Source organism: Engystomops pustulosus, chromosome 8 (assembly GCF_040894005.1).
Source record: "Engystomops pustulosus chromosome 8, aEngPut4.maternal, whole genome shotgun sequence".
Taxonomy (NCBI): Eukaryota; Metazoa; Chordata; class Amphibia; order Anura; family Leptodactylidae; genus Engystomops; species Engystomops pustulosus.
The window spans coordinates 89,892,934-89,913,742 of record NC_092418.1 but is presented as its reverse complement, the minus strand read 5'-3'; the positions used below and the strand labels follow the sequence as shown (position 1 = coordinate 89,913,742).

Here is a 20,809-nt window from a genome sequence, read left to right as displayed (position 1 = left end):
GCAGGAAGAGGTAGAAAATGTGCAAAGGGAGGATTATCTTTAGAGGTCCTCTAGGCTTCTTCCTATACAGGGGGACCATAGAGAGATGCTACAACAATAGTCCAAATTTGCCATTCTTTCAACTGTTTTGTTGTTCTCTAGAGGCCATTAAAAATTGTGGGAGAACAGGTAGCAATAAATAACTACTTAAATTGCTGTGCTGGCACTTTGCAATAAATAAATGTGTTTTGGGTGTAGTTTGGGCACCCGGTATCTAAAAGGTTCGCTATCATTGTCATAGACTGTAAGCTCTTGTGTCATCTCCTCATAGACTGTAAGCTCTTGTGTCACCACCTCATCCTCATAGACTGTAAGCTCTTGTGTCCCCCCCCTCATCCTCATAGACTGTAAGCTCTTGTGTCACCCCCTCATCCTCATAGACTGTAAGCTCTTGTGTCACCCCCTCATTCTCATATACAGTAAGCTCTTGTGTCACCCCCTCATCCTCATAGACTAAGCTCTTGTGTCACCCCCCTCATCCTCATAGACTGTAAGCTCTTGTGTCACCCCCTCATCCTCATAGACTGTAAGCTCTTGTGTCACCCCCTCATCCTCATAGACTGTAAGCTCTTGTGTCATCCATCATCCTCATAGACTGTAAGCTCTTGTGTCACCCCCTCATCCTCATAGACTGTAAGCTCTTGTGTCACCCCCTCATTCTCATATACAGTAAGCTCTTGTGTCACCCCCTCATCCTCATAGACTAAGCTCTTGTGTCACCCCCCTCATCCTCATAGACTGTAAGCTCTTGTGTCACCCCTTCATCCACAGACCGTAAGCTCTTGTGTCACCACCTTATCCTCATAGACTGTAAGCTCATGTGTCACCCCCTCAGACTGTAAGCTCCTGTCACCCCCTCATCCTCATAGACTGTAAGCTCTTGTGTCACCCTCTCATCCTCATAGACTGTAAGCTCTTGTGTCATCTCCTCATAGACTGTAAGCTCTTGTGTCACCCCCTCATCCTCATAGACTGTAAGCTCTTGTGTCACCCCCTCATCCTCATAGACTGTAAGCTCTTGTGTCACCCCCTCATCCTCATAGACTGTAAGCTCTTGTGTCATCCATCATCCTCATAGACTGTAAGCTCTTGTGTCACCCCCTCATCCTCATAGACTGTAAGCTCTTGTGTCATCCATCATCCTCATAGACTGTAAGCTCTTGTGTCACCCCCTCATCCTCATAGACTGTAAGCTCTTGTGTCACCCCCTCATCCTTTGCCAGGACAAGACAGGTTCCCTTTAAATATAACTACATTTAGAACACTAAACATAAAGTAAGGAGCTGATAGGGAGAGGATACCGAACATTCCCCTTCCATTTGATGGATCTTCCCCTACATCGGAGGAGAAAGGTTAGAGTAACATTTCTTTCCTTCTTGGCATAGAGCGGAGGTATCCACTATCCATTTGCGCACAATCGTTGGCACAGCTAATCCTGCGATTCCCATGAAAGAGTCACTTTTGCGGCACAATGACAGCTGCCCCACGCCGCCAGTTACTGTATCATACACATGTCTTATATTCTGTAATCAGCAGCCGGCAGGTGCTGTATCGCATTCAGCACACCACATCCACTCAATACAGACATCCCCAAACACACACAGGCTGGTTTTTGTCAAATGTTTTATTGAGTGTAGACATCTGGAGTACTGTAAAACATGCATTATCTGTAGATTCAAAAAAAGAGCCAGCCACATTGTCCTCCCTGTCAGATGTGTCAGGCTTGGCATACATGATGGAGATTAATGAAGTATCATGAGACTAGTGCGAGCCCTGAAAAGCAGCGAGGATTTCAAGTAGGATCTTAATCATTTGGAAAGCACATTGACTCAACTTGTATTTTCACAGTGAGGTGACACATATCATTTCCAAACAAACAGCATTTATTTGGATTCGGGAGAGGGGGGGCTGATAGCATGGGTGGGGGAGGGGTGACAGCATGGTTCCCGATTGTGGATTTTATTTAATAACAGAATATTCTGCTTAAATAAAAAAAAAAAAATCCTCTTTTGATGTTAAAAAAAACAACAACAAAATAATAACTATTTCTTCTTGGATTGTTGAGGTGTATTGAATTTAAAGAAAATAATGTCTCCATCTTCTACCGTGTAATTTCTCCCTTGTTGCCTGTACTTTCCCGCCGCCTGTAAGAGAAAAACACAGGAATGAATGAGGAATGACGTCCGTGCGATATATGGCATCCTATGTATATGGGGTGGAAATAGCAGGGGGCCCATATCATGTACCGTATTTTTCGGACTATAGAAAATCAGTCAATTTACTCAGAAATCAAAGGTGCGCCTTATAGTCCAGTGCACCTTATATATGAACCGTACTTACAGACCACAGCTGCCTTGAACTGTGCACAGGTCTGCCACCTGCTGGTCATTCATCCTCATAATCAGGTGCGCCTTATAATCCGGTGTGCCGTATATATGAACCTAGACACAGGTATTTATTGATGGTGCACCTTATAATCCGGTGTGCCTTATACTCCCAAAAATACGGTATGTATCATAAACGCAAATTGTATGGATATCACATTTACTAAATATATCCTGACCCCGGAACAGCACCGTTTCTGGTAGCTGAATCCTTGCATCGTCTTTGGGATAGAAGTACTGTTCTGTTCAGTATTTTCTAATCCCATAAACCCCTTTCATAATATTATGACCCATATAAGTAAATGGAATTTTAGAAGTAAATAGCGCTGTGTACAGAGTGTCCAATTAATAGATGCGAATTGTGGTAAATCGGCAGAAGGCCAGAACCTAAAGTGTTACACATCTAGGGTACAGACATCAAACAGCTGTCCGGCTATTCTGCCTAACTCTCCATATACAGGCAGTCCCAGACTTAAGGACACCCCACTTACAGACGACCCTTAATTACAGAAGGACCAGCTCTCTGGAAGTTACTGTAGTCCCAGGCTGCGATAATCAGCTGTAAGGCGTCTGTAATGAAGCTTCATTGATAATCTTTGCTCCCATCCAAAATGTTGATGGGACTGGGACAAAAAAAAATGTTTTGTTCGGAGCTTCATGAATAAAATATACTGACTTACATATAGGATAGGTTCTTTAGGCTTGTTCTTAAGTTGAATTTGTATGTAACCTGGGGATTGCCTTGTACATCCAACATGGCAATTTAATTTCCTGAATTGCCAGTCAGATGTCATTAGATGGACATTAGGCGCTTGGCTTGTCCCATGGAAATTAGCAGATCTGCCCAACATTTATCTAAGGTGTATGGCGTTGACCACTGTAACTAGTGAGAGTACATGAGCACAGAGGAGAATGTATCACTTGCTCTATGGTCAGTTTCTGATACGCTGAACTTCGGGAAATTCTGATTAGAACACATTTGAGTTTGCCACCGTTTCTCTCTAAATTGGAAAATATGGAATTAGACTTACCGGTAATTCGGTTTCCACTAGTGACCATGACGGCCCCCACCTGGAGGATGCTCCTATATCCTGTAGGGACAGGAAGTGCAAGAGATTAAAAGCTCCTCCCTAGCACCCAACACCAGTGTCTACCAAAGTACCACCCGGAAGGATGCAAGTGCAAAAAATTTACATAGAACCATCTCCAAAAAGGAAGAAAGGGAGGGAAATAATGGGGGGCCGTCATGGTCACTAGTGGAAACCGAATTACCGGTAAGTCTAATTCCATATTTCCACCACGTTCCATGACGGCCCCCACCTGGAGACTTACCAGATTACCCCATTATTTGGGAGGGACCACCGCCTGCAGGATTTTCCTGCCGAATGCCAGGTCCTCCTGGGAGGCAATATCCAAACGATAGTGCTTTGCAAAGGTCGAGGAACTTGACCACGTTGCTGCTCGGCATATCTGGTCCAGAGATGCACCCCTTTTTTCGGCCCATGATGTTGCCATGGCCCTAGTGGAATGGGCTTTAATATCCCCCGGAAGGGAAGTGTTTGCGGTCTTGTAGCAGAGAGATATGGTGGATTTTATCCATCTGGCTAAGGTCGCTTTTGAGGCTTTCAACCCTCTATTCTTTCCCCCAAAGTTGACTAATAAACTGGAATCTTTACACCATTCTTTTGTTGCTTCTAAGTAAAAGAGAACACATCTCCTAACATCTAAAGTCTGCCACTTCTTTTCCCGTTCAGATTTAGGATTAGCACAAAAGGAGGGAAGAATAATTTCCTGTCTACGGTGGAATTCAGACACAACTTTAGGGAGGAAGAGGGGATCTAGTTTGAGAATTATCTTGTCATCTAAAATTCTTAGAAAGGGTTCTCTGCGTGAGAGGGCCTGGATTTCGCCCAGTCTGCGTGCTGTGGTAATTGATATCAGGAAGATCGTTTTAAATGTGAGGATTTTCATGTTTGCAGAATCCAGAGGCTCAAAGGGGGGCTCTGTGAGAATATTTAGGACCAGAGAGAGATCCCAGGAGGGGACTGGGTTGTGTATATGTGGTTTAATACGAGAACAGCCCTTAATGAATCTTTTGATCCATCTGTGATCTGCTAAGGGGAAGTCAAAATATATACTTAAGGCCGAAATTTGGACCTTAAGGGTGCTTGGTTTAAGACCTAAAGAAAAACCTGCCTGTAAGAAATCTAAAATTTGACTTAAGTTTGGATTTTCTGGAGAAGGAGGATAATCCCCACACCATGTACAGAATTTTTTCCAGATCTTGGCATAAATTGCGTTAGTCACTGGTTTCCTGCTTGCTTGAATAGTGTCGATCACTTCGGTAGAAAGGCCTTTGGTCATTAGGTATGCCCTCTCAGGATCCAGGCCGTAAGCTTTAGATGTCGCACGTCTTGATGATACAGTGGACCCTGTAGAAGAAGATCCTGACGATAAGGTAGATGAACAGGATTATCTATAGCTAGTTCCTGAATAACCGGGAACCAACTTCTTTTTGGCCAGTATGGAGCAATAAGAATCAATAATACCCGTTCTGTTCTTAATTTCTGCAAGATTTTGGGAATTAGGGGTATGGGAGGGAAGGCATAGACTAACCCCGACCCCCATGTATGACTGAAGGCATCTAACCCCGTAGGAGAGCCCCTATGATCTAAAGAAAAGTATTTAGGGGATTTATTATTTATATGGGTTGCGAAAAGATCTAAGGTTGGAGTCCCCCAGATCTGACAGATTTCCCTGAAAGTTTGCGGGTTTAGTGACCATTCATGAGGATCTAATGTAACCCGGCTTAAGAAGTCTGCTTCTATATTTTCTGTACCTTTGAGATGGACAGCTGAGAGGGATAGAAAATGTGTTTCTGCCCACCTAAAAATTTGATGTGATAACTCTGACAAAGATTTAGACTTTGTGCCCCCTTGTCTACGCAGATAAGCTACTGTAGTAGTGTTATCAGAAAGGATTTTTATGTGTTGATTTTTTATGTGCAAGTGGCCCTTTTTGAATGTTTCTAGGACTGCCTTTAACTCCCGGAAGTTTGAGGACCTAGAACAAGTCTGGCTGTTCCACTGACCTTGAAAATAGTGGCCTGCCAACGCAGCCCCCCAACCTGACAGGCTTGCGTCTGTTCGTATTGTTAAGATTGGGTTTGGGTTCCACCAAACTCCTTTCTTTAAGTTTATGGGATTCTTCCACCAGGATAGTGAATGTTTTACTGAAAGGGGAATTTTTACCTTGTGGTCTAGATGTAGAGGGTTTTTGTCCCACACCCGGATTGTCCAAGCCTGCATAGTCCTTGTGTGGTTTTGAGCCCAAGACACGCACTGGATACAGGACGTCAGAAGGCCCAGGAGACTCAGAGCTGCTCGAATGCTGCACGACTCTTTCCTCTGGAAAAGACTTATATTTTCCTTTATTTTTTGGATCTTTTCTAACGGTAGGAAAGAACTCTGTTTCACAGAATCTAGTTTTACCCCTAGAAACTTTTTTACCGTCTCTGGTTTTAAATCTGATTTTTTCTTGTTTATGACCCAACCTAAGTCCTGGAGGAGACCTATGACTATCTGAAGGTGGGTCTTTAGTTCTAATTTGGTCTTGGCAACTAGAAGTAGGTCGTCTAGGTAAGGAACTATAATTATGCCCTTCAGCCTTAGGTGGGCCACTACCTCTGCCATAATTTTTGTAAAAATACGGGGTGCCGAAGAGATCCCAAATGGTAGGGCTTTGAACTGAAAATGAAGTATTTTTCCCCCCGGGGAACGAACTGTGAATCTTAGATATTTCTGGTGATCCTGGCAAATAGGGACGTGATAGTACGCGTCTTTTAGATCGATCGTACATAGAAAATAATTTTTTCCTATCAAGGGGGTTGCTGACTTTATCGATTCCATCTTGAAGTGTTTGTACTTTATAAATCTGTTTAATTTTTTTAGATTTATAATTAGACGGTAAGACCCATTGGGTTTTTTTATCAAAAATAGAGGGGAATAAAATCCTTCCCCTTTTTCTATCTCCTGGACTGGAACAATCACATCCATCTGAAGTAACTGTTGGATGTTGGTCCAGAGGTGGAGAGTTTGATTTTCTGGCAGATTTGGGTTCTGAAAATGTTGTGGGGGAATATGGAGAAACTCTACCCTGTAACCTGACTGGATGGTCTGGAGTATCCAAGGGTTTTGGCAGATTTTTTCCCATTCGGGCCTGAAATGGGAAAGTCTCCCCCCCACCTGTAAGTCATTGTTTCCTCTGCTTGTGGTCGGGGTTAGAGAAAAACCCTCGACCTGCGCCTCCTTTTGCGTAGCTCCATCTACCCGTCTTCCCTTTGCCCCTAAAGGGAGGTTTCTCTTCCCTGGAAGTACGAAAGGGAAAGGAAGGTTTTTTAGGGGGAATTCTATTAACCGGAAACCCCTTTTTTCTGTCTGCAGCATTCTCTAGTATAGAGTCTAATTCGCTGCCAAATAAAAATTCACCTTGGAATGGGATACCGCAGAGCATAGATTTAGATTTTGTATCCCCACCCCACTGTTTTAACCAGAGAGATCTCCGGACAGAATTGGTCAAGGCCGCCTCTTTGGCCGAAAACCTTAAAGCTTCAGCAGAAGCATCCGCTAGAAATGCTGTAGCGGATTTGAGGAGGGGTAAAGACTCTATAATGGAATCTCTAGAGGTTTTATTTACCAGGTGTGATTCCAATTCTGACAACCAAAAATATAGAGTCCTGGCGACAGAAGTGGAGGCAATGTTGGTCTTAATATTTAAAGAAGACGTCTCCCAAGCCCTCTTAAGTAAGGCATCAGATTTACGGTCAAGGGGGTCTTTTAATTGGGCACTATCTTCAAATGGGAGATCCGTCTTTTTTACTACCTTAGCAACTTGTATGTCGACTTTAGGTATTTCATCCCATAATGTATTATCCTCAAATTGCAACCTATTTCGGAATTCTTTGGGGATAGAAATTCTTTTTTCTGGCTCCTTCCACTCCGATAATACTAAATCTTTTAGTGTGTCGATTACAGGAAAGAAACTTTTCTTTCTGTATTTAAGTCCCCCAAAGAGGTCACTCTGTACTGAGGTTGGTTCTGACACATCTTCTATTTCTAGTGTGTTTCTCAGGGCTTTTAATAAGTTGTCTAGATCTTCGGACGCAAACAAATACTTTGTGTGCCCTTGATCTTTAGAATGCCCCCCCTCTAGGCTTTCTTCCGGTCTATCATCTATAGAACAGGAAGGGAAATCTGAATCTTGATCAGAAGAGGATGACTGAACGTATCTAGGTTTTTTCCTAGGTGGTTCGGGTAAATGAGCAGCAATAGAGGAGGAAACTTCTTCCTTTATTGCGGATCTTATTTCGTCCATTAATGACGATCTTTCCTCTTTTAAAATTTTGGTCAGACAGTCTGAACACAGGCTTTTCCTATAATCCTCGGGTAATTTAGAATTACATAAGCCACATCTTTTAGGTTTTTTAAGGGGTTTATCTCTCTCTCTCTGTTCTTTCTCTTTAGGTTCTTTCTGCTCTTTTCCCTAAGAGAAGCATACACGATAACAGTTAATAGACAGGTATGAAATGTATGGTGAGAGAGAAGAGATCAGCCCAGGGCTTGTACTTACGGGTACCAGGACCTGGAACAGGTTGGATGCGTCATCAGCCATATTTGCTGGAAGCACCCGAGCCACCGACTAGGTTTCTCCAGGGACGCTTAAATCTGTTTCCTGCCGCGTCTGGAGAGGCTCGTACCTCCTCCCCCTTCCGGTGAAACCGGAAGCGATCGGGCTCCTGGACTTGCGCATGCGTCCACGGAGCCGGCCTTCGGGTCCGCCCCCAATGACGCGACCCTGTCGCCTTGATGACGCGCTCACCGGAAGTCGCGTCATCTTGATGACGCGACGCGGCCTGACTTCCGGTACGCGGCCCTCCGGAACCGCGCACCTAAGAAGAACGTGCGCGCGGGCACGCCGTCATCCCTGCCAGTGCCGGAACCCTTCCACCGCCGAGGACCGATGCCCCTCGCACACCGGTCCCCCAGCAGAGAAAAGGGCCCCAGCCCCAGGTATTTTTTGGCTGCAAGTCCCCCCGCAACCACCCAGCATTGGTCTCCCGGGACCGTTGGTTGGGCTGGAAGAACGGGGGGTGGGGAGGAGGTATATTTTGGTGTTCCCCCCACTTGGTTGTGAGGCGGAACCCAGCAAAAATGAAAAAGTAAAAATCAAAAGTAAAAAATAAAAGTAAAGTGTAAAAAAAGAATCTCGTGTCTCCCTAGGGAGACTCTCTTGCATCCTATATCCCGTAGGGACAGGAAGACACTGGTGTTGGGTGCTAGGGAGGAGCTTTTAATCTCTTGCACTTCCTGTCCCTACAGGATATAGGAGCATCCTCCAGGTGGGGGCCGTCATGGAACGTGGTGGAAAAAACGTTTTACTCAAAAAAATAGTTTTTGGCATACAGTCAGTACACGGTGGCACAACTTGTCTGACAAGTGTATGGCGTGCCACCTCTCAGGTCAGACTGGACGTACCAAGAGGCGCCGACCAGATTAATATCTGCAGGCTATAGCCAATGCACCAGCATGCGGCATTCCCCCCCCCACCCCCCCTCACACTGGCCCGCTCCCAACCCTGGGTACTTTGTAGAAAAGTTGCAAGGTGGCGCATTGCAAGGTGACGTCAGGTGCTGGAAGCATTCCTCAGAGATTTTGGTCCATATTGACATGATGGCATCACACAGTTGACGCAGATTTGTCGGCTGCACATCCATGATGCGAATCTCCCGTTCCACCACATCCCAAAGATGCTCTATTGGATTGAGATCTGGTGACTGTGGAGTACAGTGAACTCATTGTCATGTTCAAGAAACCAGTCTGAGATGATTCCAGCTTTATGACATGGCGCATTATCCTGCTGAAAGTAGCCATCAGATGTTGGGTACATTGTGGTCATAAAGGGATGGACATGGTCAGCAACAATACTCAGGTAGGCTGTGGCGTTGCAACGATGCTCAATTGCTACCAAGGGGCCCAAGAAAATAATCCCCACACCATGACACCACCACCACCAGCCTGAACCGTTGATACAAGGCAGGATGGATCCATGCTTTCATGTTGTTGACGCCAAATTCTGACCCTACCATCCGAATGTCGCAGCAGAAATCGAGACTCATCAGACCAGGCAACGTTTTTCCAATCTTCCACTGTCCAATTTCGATGAGCTTGTGCAAACTGTAGCCTCAGTTTCCTGTTCTTAGCTGAAAGGAGTGGCACCTGGTGTGGTCTTCTGCTGCTGTAGCCCATCTGCCTCAAAGTTCGATGTACTGTGCGTTCAGAGATGCTCTTCTGCCTACCTTGGTTGTAACGGGTGGCGATTTGAGCCACTGTTGCCTTTCTATCAGCTCGAACCAGTCTGCCCATTCTCCTCTGACCTCTGGCATCAACAAGGCATTTCCGCCCCCAGGGCTGCCGCTCACTGGATGTTTTTTCTTTTTCGGACCATTCTCTGTAAACCCTAGAGATAGTTGTGCGTGAAAATCCCAGTAGATCAGCAGTTTCTGAAATACTCAGACCAGCCCTTCTGGCACCAACAACCATGCCACGTTCAAAGGCACTCAAATCCCCTTTCTTCCCCATACTGATGCTCGGTTTGAACTGCAGGAGATTGTCTTGACCATGTCTACATGCCTAAATGCACTGAGTTGCCGCCATGTGATTGGCTGATTAGAAATTAAGTGTTAACGAGCAGTTGGACAGGTGTACCTAATAAAGTGGCCGGTGAGTGTACATCTAATAATAGTTCTGCTTTCTTGATATGTAAAGTGAAGCCTCCTGTCTTTTACTTCATCAACCAGACATTCCTGTCCATAAAATGGCCGCGTGATCTCTAACTGTCCATGAGCAATCGCCCTGCCAGGACCTTATAATAGTATTCATCACTACAAGATCAAAAAAATTACAAATAATACAAACTAGTGACTGAAATGTAAGATTTGCTAAATAAAGTCCAGTTATCCCCACACGTGATGGCTCACCCAGCACCGCAGCCACGAGTCTCACTCCTTGCCCCCGTCTTTAGATTTTTTTTTTTTACAATTAATTAAATGTAATAGTGTCCCTTTAAATGCTCGGGAGACCATTTAATCCATTTCCTTTTGCTCACCGAAACAACTGGTAGAAAAATCAATACCCATTTGTGAATCTCGAGTATGTATTAAACAAGACACGTCTAACCAGTTCATTTGCACTTGAAAGCCGCCATCTGTAGAAGCCAGCTTTGCCTAAGCAGATATGATTGCTAATAATGAAATATCCCTGTAGACTACAAAGCCCACACAGAGCTATTCAGTGTATAGTTCACAGCGCTGGCATTAAATTAGTTATGCCGCGCTGGTTGTTTCAGGGACTGAAGAATCAAACTTGAAGTGATCAACCTGATAGCGCGGAGCAGACGCCCTCACCGCAACGCCGCGCGCTCCGCTCCGCACAAAGCTCTGCTGTAAGAGACCTGCTAAAACAAACAAGCGGGGGCTTTTATCCCGGTGTCAAATGTATTTTAAAACACTTCAATTAATCCTTTTTTTTCTCCCCCCGTGGTGTCACCAAGCAGTGACAGTAAATGTTTCTTTACATTAAGGGCCACTTACAAATAGTGGTGTCACACGCGCCACTACTAACAATAGTGGAACCAATCAAATAACTTACATGCCGCTGGATAAAAGCCCGCGTTACTCACAGACTGGTGGAGAGCACACAGCCTTCGCTTTCTTCTGTGGATTTAGTGGAGCGCGCGGCCTGCGGGGGAGATTGTCCTCTACTAAAGGCTCTTATTAGGGAGATTTGTGCACACGAAAAATAATCTCTTTATTAGAGAACACACAGTAACTTGCAATGGATTGGTGAATGGTGCAGAGATGATCCCCATGTTATACAGCGAACATTGGCACATCGGTGGTGAGCCCCTTGTGCAATACTGGCGGGATCCTTTTTAAAAACTAAATGTTAGATCCCCATAAATAATCTACATATCACGTCTCCTTTAAAACCCAGTTCTATCACTAAGCCTAATACTAGTATCACAGAATGGTGGCTCAGTGGTTAGCATAAACAGCCTTGCAGCGCTGGGATCCTGAGTTCAAGTCCCATCTAGATCAACAACTGCAAAGAGTTTGTATGTTCTCTCCGTATTTGCGTGGGTTTCCTCCGGGTCCTCCGGTTTCCTCCCACACTCCAAAAACACACTGGTAGGTTGATTAGATTGTGAGCCCCATGGGGACAGTGACTGATTTGACAAGCTCTGTGCAGCGCTGCGTAATCTGTGTGCGCTATATAAATAAAGGTATTATCATTATTATTACCGATACTTTGGACAAATTCATTCATCCCTCTACATCATGTGTGATACATTCAAGTGCAGCACTTCAGTAAATTTTGTAAGCAAACTCCCTATAAGAATAAAACTAGAAATAAAAGTAGAAAACAAGGGTTAGATCTTAGTGCATGTTCTGATGTATTTAGAGAACCGGAGGAAGTCCATATGAGGAATGCGTAGTTCCATCTTTTATGGTTTGCTTAAACCCTGTTTGTCTTATTTTTGCTGAAGTCATAAGTCCTGCCCCTTGATCAGTGTCAGACTGGGGTTCCTTGGGCCCACCAGATCAAATTATTCTGGAAGTTCATTGTGTCCAAGTAAAATGACCCTACTGGCCTCATGAGGTGGTCTTCTGCTGTATCTCTGAGGCGAAGCATTGGGTTAGAACCTGGGCCCACCGGAGGATCCTCTGGTGGGCCAGTTCAACACTTACATTCCCTACCTAAATCCCAATCGGGGTTCCTTCAGCTCTTGCAGTAGTCATCGCTCTGCATCCCCTGACTACAGGGAAACTATAGCCTGGATAAGCAATGTCAATAAACAGATTCCTGTTGAAGTTGTATCCAATTTGCATGCCACCCAGCTTTCCCAAAATAAGATACCACTACATTTTAAGAACTTCACAAAAGTGAAAAATGTTGTACTGATCATCAAGCATAATACAATGGTGCTCCATCACATAGGATTTTTATAGGGGTTACATATCAGCTCCAGTAATGTCTGATATTACTATTATAAATGAGCCGGATTTATCAGCCTTCGTTACTGCTATTAGAATTAATTGGTTATGTCACACTGGATGATTATACAGGTATAATAACACAGTTGTGACATCATAGCACGTCAGAGCAATATCTGGGGGTTAGAGTCAATCAACATGCGCCCTCTAGTGTCCAGAAAAAGCATAGACTGTAGGTTGGATTTACATTGACTCCATATAAGGGTAAATACTGCCACTCTATAGGGACTGTATAATACACTGGAAGACCTGAGCCGAGCTCTGCAGTATGTAATGAGTGATGCAGTGTTACTTTATGTTGTACCTTAGTCCTCTAAGACCCCTTTTAGCTGGGAATTTTTAAATATAATTAATAATAATTCTTTATTTTGTTAAGTGCACACAGATTATGCAGCGCTGCACAGAGCTTACTAAATCAGTCCCTGTCCCCAATGGGGCTCACAATCTGATCAACCTACCAGAATGTTTTTGGAGTGTGGGAGGAAACCCGAGGACCAGGAGGAAACCCACGCAAACACAGAGAGAACATACAAACTCTTTGCAGATGTTGACCTGGATGGGAATTGAATCCAGGACCCCAGCGCTGTAAGGCTTAAGTGCTAACCGCTGAGCCACCGTAAGCTCCTTTAAAAAAAATGTGATGTATCAGCACCTTATACATCAGAGTGCGGTAGATAAGACTGCCGGCAGGTCTATATTGCATGTACTGTATATACTCATCGCTCATGTAATACTGGTGGCGGCTCGAAAGGAAACATAAGAGCTGAAGTAAACTGCTCTGACATTTATAAAGCCTATAAAACATGCCGACCCAATGTGTCTCAACAGGCGGAAAAAGTCTTTGTAAGGTTCCTTAGACATGAAAGCTGCAAACCGGGGGAATTTATCATGGTGGACAAGCCATAAAAAAGTAGCAATTCTTGGCCGTGTGCCAGGATTAGCAACTATTTCTTCCCTACACCACCTGCACACGCCATAGGAGAGGGGGAGAGGTGGAGGTCGGGTCAGGCGGGTACATGTATATCGGGCAGATCATATGTCAGTGGGCTGAGTATCAAGTCTGACGTATGACGCACCCAGTTGTGATAAATCTCCCCAAGTGTTTATTCAGTATTTTTATAGTTTGGGAGTCGCTCCTTCCCGAAGCGCTTGTATGGCAATTCAATCTTAAATCCTTTTACTAAATATGACGAGATATATAAAAGTGGAGACCTGAACTGAGGATTCTAAAGACATGTCGCGCCCGGCCATGAGAGCCGTAACATCATTAGTGATCTCCCGCACAGAATCATTTATTAACATCCTCAGCCTTGACAAGTGTTTATCTTGTGATGAAAATTGTCCCAAGAGAGACCTACACTACTTCAAGCAATAGCCTAGGCTCCATGCGTGTATATATCTCCATAGATATGCTGCAATAAGTCATCATCAACACTGGCGGATTATTCATAATCTATGCTATAAGTTCAGACTTTACTGTAATAGAAATCAGCTCTGTGTGTACTGATCTCCTGCTGAGCCTATAATAGGCCTGTGTTTATACATGCTGTGAATCTGAGGAGGCGGAGCTACAAGGAGGAAGAAATTAGTAGCAGCCTGAACCAATAATGAGGCAGGAGGCGTGTCAGACTACAGCAGACTTCCTGTTGGCACAGCAGCTAAACTAAAGTCACAGATCCAAAGTAGTGATGGGAATTCCGGCTCTTCTTAGTGAGCTGGCTCATTAGGTGCCGCTCACTAAGAAGAGTCGGCTCTTTTGGCTCCTGAACGACTCCCTATTAAATATATAATAGGGAGCCACAGGCCAGTCAGCCACGTCACACCACACCAATTTTATTGAGTTAAAGGGGGTGTGGTAAGCCGTTTAGGGTGGGGTTAAAGTGAGGTGAGCCGGCTCACGTTGTTCGTGCGAATGAGCCAGCTCTTTGTGCCGGATTGTTCGCAAACGACCCATCACTAATCCAAAGCTATGCTCTTAATCAGCGAAGGCAAGAAAAAAACTAAATCATCATTATAAAAGCATGACTGCTTTCTTCCAAAAACACTGCCACCTCAGGCATAAGGTTGTATGTAGTCCTGTATCACAAATGGAGATAGATCAGTAGGTGTAAACCTCCAGCACAGAACGTGATAAAATTTAGTAGGGGTCTAGGAGCTCAACCTTCATATAGTTATTTCCAGTCCAGAGCAGAGGAACTTTAAAAACATACATTCTTCTAAAATTCTAATTGGTGGGATACAGTTCTTGAAAGGGGTTTTTTCATGTATGTTTCCCCCCTTTGGTGGTGATCTGACTGCTGGATCACCATCAACCACAACCGTTCTCACTACTTGATAGAGATGCAGGTCAAACAAGTGTCCTGCCGCTCAATCCATCACTATGGAAGTGTGCCGACCACAGCGTTCATGAATTGCGGGAACTCTCAAACTCTTATAAACAAACTGAGACACCCGAGTTTGGGACAATCCCTTAAAGAAATGCAATGGTCACAAAGCTTTCCGCTTACAGTAGAGATCAGCGGTAGTATAAATATGGCATAAAAGTGGTTTTCTAGGATTTCATTTTAAACAATTGAATCCCTGCTGGCTCCAGCCACCCCTGCTAGTCCTCCAATGAGGGCATCATATACACCAATGACGTGACTTCGAAGGCCAACGATTTGCTTCAGTGCTCTTTTGAAAATTATATATATGTAATTATATATTAATGGGGTTTAAAACTGGCAAGAAATTATTCTATTTGCAGAAAAATAAAATTTTGCCAGTGTATAGAGTACAACCTCGTCTTTAGCCTCGTCAACCTGTCACCAGTGTGTGAAGAGTCAATTCTGCTGCAGCTTCTGGGACCAAGAAGCAAAATTGTGTCCTACAAGAGGTGACAGGCAGCTTCCACTACATGAGGAGTTGTCCTCTACCGTGAGCTCACCTTGGCGGCCGTCTCAGAACCTTCTTCTTTGAAGTCGTCATATTTCATGACCTCCGCCATAATGAAACCCTTCTCGAAATCTGTGTGAATCTTGCCTGCCGCCTGAGGAGCCTTTGTCCCTTTCTGTCAAAAAGCAAAGCAGAGGGAAACAAGTGAATGTTTAGGAAGATGGACAGCATGAGGATGGGTGAATCAGATGGACTAGTCTGGACTTGGATGCGGGGGGCCTTACGCATAAGACCTACAAACCCTCTACTCCCATGCGGGGAGAAAGTTGTACCTTTCGGGGTTGTCCGAGAGCGGAAAAAAAATGATACGTGGCCGGGAGGGGGTTGCTTAAAAAGAAATCAACTTACCTCCGCCGTCTATATGGGGGCTATGGTGATGGGTGCATGTGGCTGGCCCAAAGCTGTTTTCAGCACAGGGGCATGGCCGGACAGACAGCGCCACAGGACAACAGGAGGGACCGCGGAGGTAAGTACAGGTTTATTTTTTTTTAAGTGCTCCCCCTCCCGGCCTCATTTTTTCTTAGCTCTTGGACACCCCTTAGACAAAAATTACATACATCAACATTTAGAAAGAGTGGAACATCTAAATCTCTCCATCTGGGCTTAGGAGTCCAGCGGGCGATCCAGTCACCCAGTAGAACCAACCGTTGGACTTATGAGACCATAATTTTGCAGAGATTACAGATACTACAAAACCATATATTAATCTTCTCAGCTCTATAATATGATTACCGGATCCTTTGAAGGGGTTCTCCAAGATCAGTGCTTTTTGCAGCAATGGCACAGTTTGCTGCAAATACAGGAAACGATGTATACCTACCTTGCTCTGGCGCACCGCTCTTGCGGCTACTCCCTTCACCACCATAGTGTGCACGCGCTCCATTCTTAGACCAGCCGCAGCAGGAGCACGCTATGGATGTGACTGTCCCGCTGAGCCAAAGTATACCGTCGTGATGGGAGCCATCAGGCTGGATGAGAGTGCCGGAAAAAGGTTGTATCCTGTTCCACACCAAACAGGACCATTGCTGCAAAAACCCCTGACAACCCCTTAAAATTTCTTTCTACATGTGCCAAAGCACTCAACAAGGAATCTATAACTTTCCCACGTTCAGTAAACATAAATATAAGCCAATTCATCTACAATCATAGACAAATAATTTATTTTTGCCGTATAAATTGGATTAAAAAAAAAAAAAAAAAAAATTTAAAATCCGGTGTTAAGAATTTTAAAATAAAAATCTCTCACTTTGTTTTTTCCTTTTAAAATTGTGGCCAGGATTCAAAGGTAAACAATCCCGTAAAATTGATCTCTGTATGTTATGTCTGACAAACACAGATAATATATTATAAAATGACTTAGATTAAAAAAAAAAAATTAAAATAAAATCACGCAGAATTTCGAGAAGGATGCTTTGAACATTAGAAGATCTCATTCTTGCATGACACTCCAGGACATCCAAGTTCTTAGCCTGCCCCCACCCACATATGAGAAATAACAGGAACTTGGAGCTGCCTAATAACGCGTGTGAAGCTGCTTAGGCTCCTGACATGGTAAAGCACAGTTTTTACAATACAAGATGTATTGGTCTAATATGGCGACTCACTGATGCTTACATTACTAAATATCTGTGCACATTACATACAGAGCGGGGGTCATCACTCTTAATATAATCCCCCACCTTGTCTAGGACAAAGTGGAAGTTTATCCCTCCATCTGGGGGGGTGTCATACTTTGCAATCAAGACTAACCAAAACTGGATATATATATTATATATTGATATATCATAAACATTTTTGCCATATTTTACCATATTTTTTATATGACAAAAAATTCAATTACACATCTCCGAGGCAGAATGGAATAAAAGTTGTACAAAGTTCTACAAATTTCAAATAAATTTGTACTAATTCGTTACCGGGTTCCAAAATTGTGCAAATAACATATTCCAAAATTGTGCAAATAACATATTATTGTATATTTATTATTTTACTTTTTTTTTTTTTAAATTGCGCCAGTGAAATATTATATATGTAGAACATAGGATTAAGAGAAATTCAGGTTATTTATAGATCATGTGAATATATACAGATCTCCGATACACGGAATATAAATGCTAACAATTCTTCAGTTTCATGTGGACACATTGACACCACAGTTAAACATAGTGTATTTTTAGAGCTACCTTTGACCCCGTCACTGCTAAGAGGCTCTGCATACATTTGTACGTCCCCGTAACGGCGGAGCGAGAATTAAATCTCTCGAGCTTCCCTCTAGAAATTGTATTACTTTGATGGAAATCAAAGGAATTCTGCAGTCTTTGTACGTTCTTGTAATAATTACATATTTTGTAATACATAATTTGTAGCTACGTCCGCTCCAGCCTACGTGGGAATAATAGGAGCCCTCACACAGGGTATTTCCATTTAAAAGCAGAACCGTTTCCCCTCCTCATTGTCCTGTGGGAGCAAATTAGTCAGTCGCCACGGGCACAATCAGCCAATATCAATATTTTAAACCCATATCATCTCAGCTTTTTTATTAGTGTCAGGATGGAATGTATAGCATTATCGGAACAAAGTCTACCTCTTAAATTATAAACCACTTAAAGGGATGAATTATTACACACTGGCTTTACGTTTTGGATGCCAGCTGTGTATCGGCGAGGAGTGTAATGATGTTATATTGCTTTTCACAGTTCGAAAAATGCAACCCAGGGAAGAAGAGGGGGATAAGATAAAAAAAAAAAAAAGGGAGGTCGGAAACACCTACAATCCAAACAAAGTTAGTGAATACGGAATGAAGAGCGGCATCAATTTAACTGGAGAAGAAGCTCGGTCACACAGATTAACCAAGTACAATGCTGGCGTTTCTTATCTCTGCCCGCAGGAGGGGGGTAGCCAGATTCTACAGGATGAAGAAATGCAGACTATGTAATAGGCAGAATCAATTGTTACCTGCCTCAATCAATGCCGCTCCACTTTCACCGTTCAGCGGCTCTCAAATAATTAACGTTTATCCCGGACACACAGAAAAAAAGGGCTGTGGTGTAATGACTAGCTAACCTCCGCCATGACAGACTACAAAGTGCCCGATATCAATCTCCATTCACTAGTGGAGGGGGTGCGGATGAATAAGCCTTACCCTTATGGTCCAGGCGCGCACTTCATCGGGGCCTGCGGTGAAGAAGTATTCAAGCTGTAGTGCCGCGTATCCCGTTTTAATAATCTTGGACAAGGCACTGAAACAAGAAAAGCAAAGTGATGGGTTATACCAGCACGAGAGAGAGAGAGGGATGGGCTGCGCCAGCGCTACTCAAGAACTGGATCTCGCTAAATCTCAAGGAGAACGGGCTAACACCTCGACTTTATTTAACCCATAAGTGGAACTTATTCCTTGCTACATACATTAAAAAAAAAAATCTATTTTATTTTCTTTTCTTGCATAAGCTTCCTCTACTACTAACATATGACGAAAGAATTTTCGGGTTGATTGTCGCCCTCTTAAAGTAACCCCCCCCCCCCATTTATCCCCTATGCTATAATTAAAAACACCGCGCGCGCGATGACAGATGACAGTTAAAAACTTAATTTAAAATAAATCTTTTCAACTCTGTCTCATGATAAAGAAAGGAGAAGATTCCCTCTTTATAATGGTAATTACTCTGTCATTTATTATTCTATCAGTGCAAGCAATTAAATTACAGCAAGGAAATAGTTGATAATAAAGTGTAGGGAAAATGAATGCTAATTAACCTTTGTGTCACTTTCTCTTCCAGATACTTCTGCTTCTCCTCATCACTCATGTCTTGCAGCGTCAGTTCCAAGGCCCCACTAAAAGGAATGACCAAGGCCCCTGGGTCATGCTTGTCCACCCACTCCTTAATTTTTATCAACCTGTAGACAAAAGAGGGCACAACATTATCTTGTAGTGCATGCATGACGGTGCCACATTCATTATTATCAAGTAGCACATCCATATTCATAAGAATCGCGCGGCTTTATGATGCCACCTTCTTGTGTATTGCTTTCCAAGGTCAAGGCATTAGCGGACGCTGATTGCTTCAGGTGGACTCCATTTATATTTCACTCTTAGGCAAATTTACTTTGGACCTTTTTTATATTAAAATCAAAAGATATTGTAGAAGTTTAAAAAGACGTGACTTATTTTGTAAGGTGTTCGGGGTCTTCTACAATTTTCCAATTCTTGGACAACTATGATCGGGAAGGCATGATCTATGGAAGACTATACGCATGACTAGTCATTGGATCTTGGGTTTGTATGGCGCTGGTGGAATTCATACACAGACTGAACTATTTAGCTGCCAGTATAATTTTCGGGGGGAAGAAAATGAAAAGATAGTCCAGTGTAGGTCGTCATGAGAACAGTAGTGATACATTACCTATAGGGACACAACAGTAACTCCTAAGTTAAATTTTCTCAAAGCAGGACGCCAACATATTAAAAACAACCCGAATGTATGTGTGTGTGTGTGTATGTATTATTCATTATTCTACTTATTCATCACAATTATACTTATTGCATCAAAAGTTCCTTTGCAAATGATAGAACATTCCCTTTAAATGACTACAAGACTGTTTTTACTCCATAATACTGCCACTCTTCTCCACAGGTCTTGGTTCCGAGCTACACTACAAGGAACAGCCTGCGGACTAGACCTTTTATTAATTTGGAGTTTGTCCAAATTTTGGAGTCCAAGCTGACATCAGAATCCTATAAAATGGATCAACCACCTCTCCTGACATGTTCATTTTAATTTGTCCCCAAAATATTCCGTATATACTTGAGTATAAGCCAAGGCACTAATTATGCCACAAAAATTGGAAAACGTATTTACTCGAGTATAAGCCTAGGGTAGGAAATGAAGCAACTACTCCATAATAAAGTGTCCAGTAGCAGTGCCCCCTCATCAATAAAATGTCCAAAAAATAACCCCCTTTATGATTAAATGACCAGCAGATCTCCCCTCCAAAATATAATGTCCAGCAGAGCCCCCCTTCATGAAAAAATAATAATAGTGGCTTCCCGGCTGGCATTGAGCTACGTCACAGTGCGTGCATGCGGGCAGAGAGCATAGAAGTGCCTCTGCCCACACTGTTGGAAAGCCAGTGCTGCACGGTGTAATAACAGGCTGTAAAGCCGAAGCCCAGAGGACTTCTGTAACACACCCATAGCCCTTCTGGCTTATTAGCATAATTTTAACAGTTGATTTTAGGTGGAAGGAGGCCATGGATAAAAGACGATTACCACAGACCACAGTAAGTGTTCCCTGTTTATCATGATCGATTTTGACGGTATATTTCCTGTGTAGAACCACACCCA

The 20,809-nt window shown here is 43.4% G+C and overlaps 1 protein-coding gene across 2 annotated transcripts in view; it reads right to left on the bottom strand.

The window, feature by feature from the left end:
• Positions 1–1,648: 1,648 nt before the first annotated feature.
• The window catches only part of OLA1 (Obg like ATPase 1), a 112,412-nt gene continuing 93,251 nt past the window's right edge, over positions 1,649–20,809 (bottom strand). For both annotated transcript variants that reach the window (XM_072121688.1, XM_072121689.1), the window contains 4 exons: positions 19,222–19,362; positions 18,611–18,707; positions 15,461–15,583; positions 1,649–2,183 (listed from right to left, as the gene is read on the bottom strand). In XM_072121688.1, coding sequence (XP_071977789.1) covers positions 2,082–2,183; positions 15,461–15,583; positions 18,611–18,707; positions 19,222–19,362 — 463 coding nt within the window. In that variant the 3' untranslated portion in view covers positions 1,649–2,081. The remainder of the gene's footprint in view (positions 2,184–15,460; positions 15,584–18,610; positions 18,708–19,221; positions 19,363–20,809) is intronic.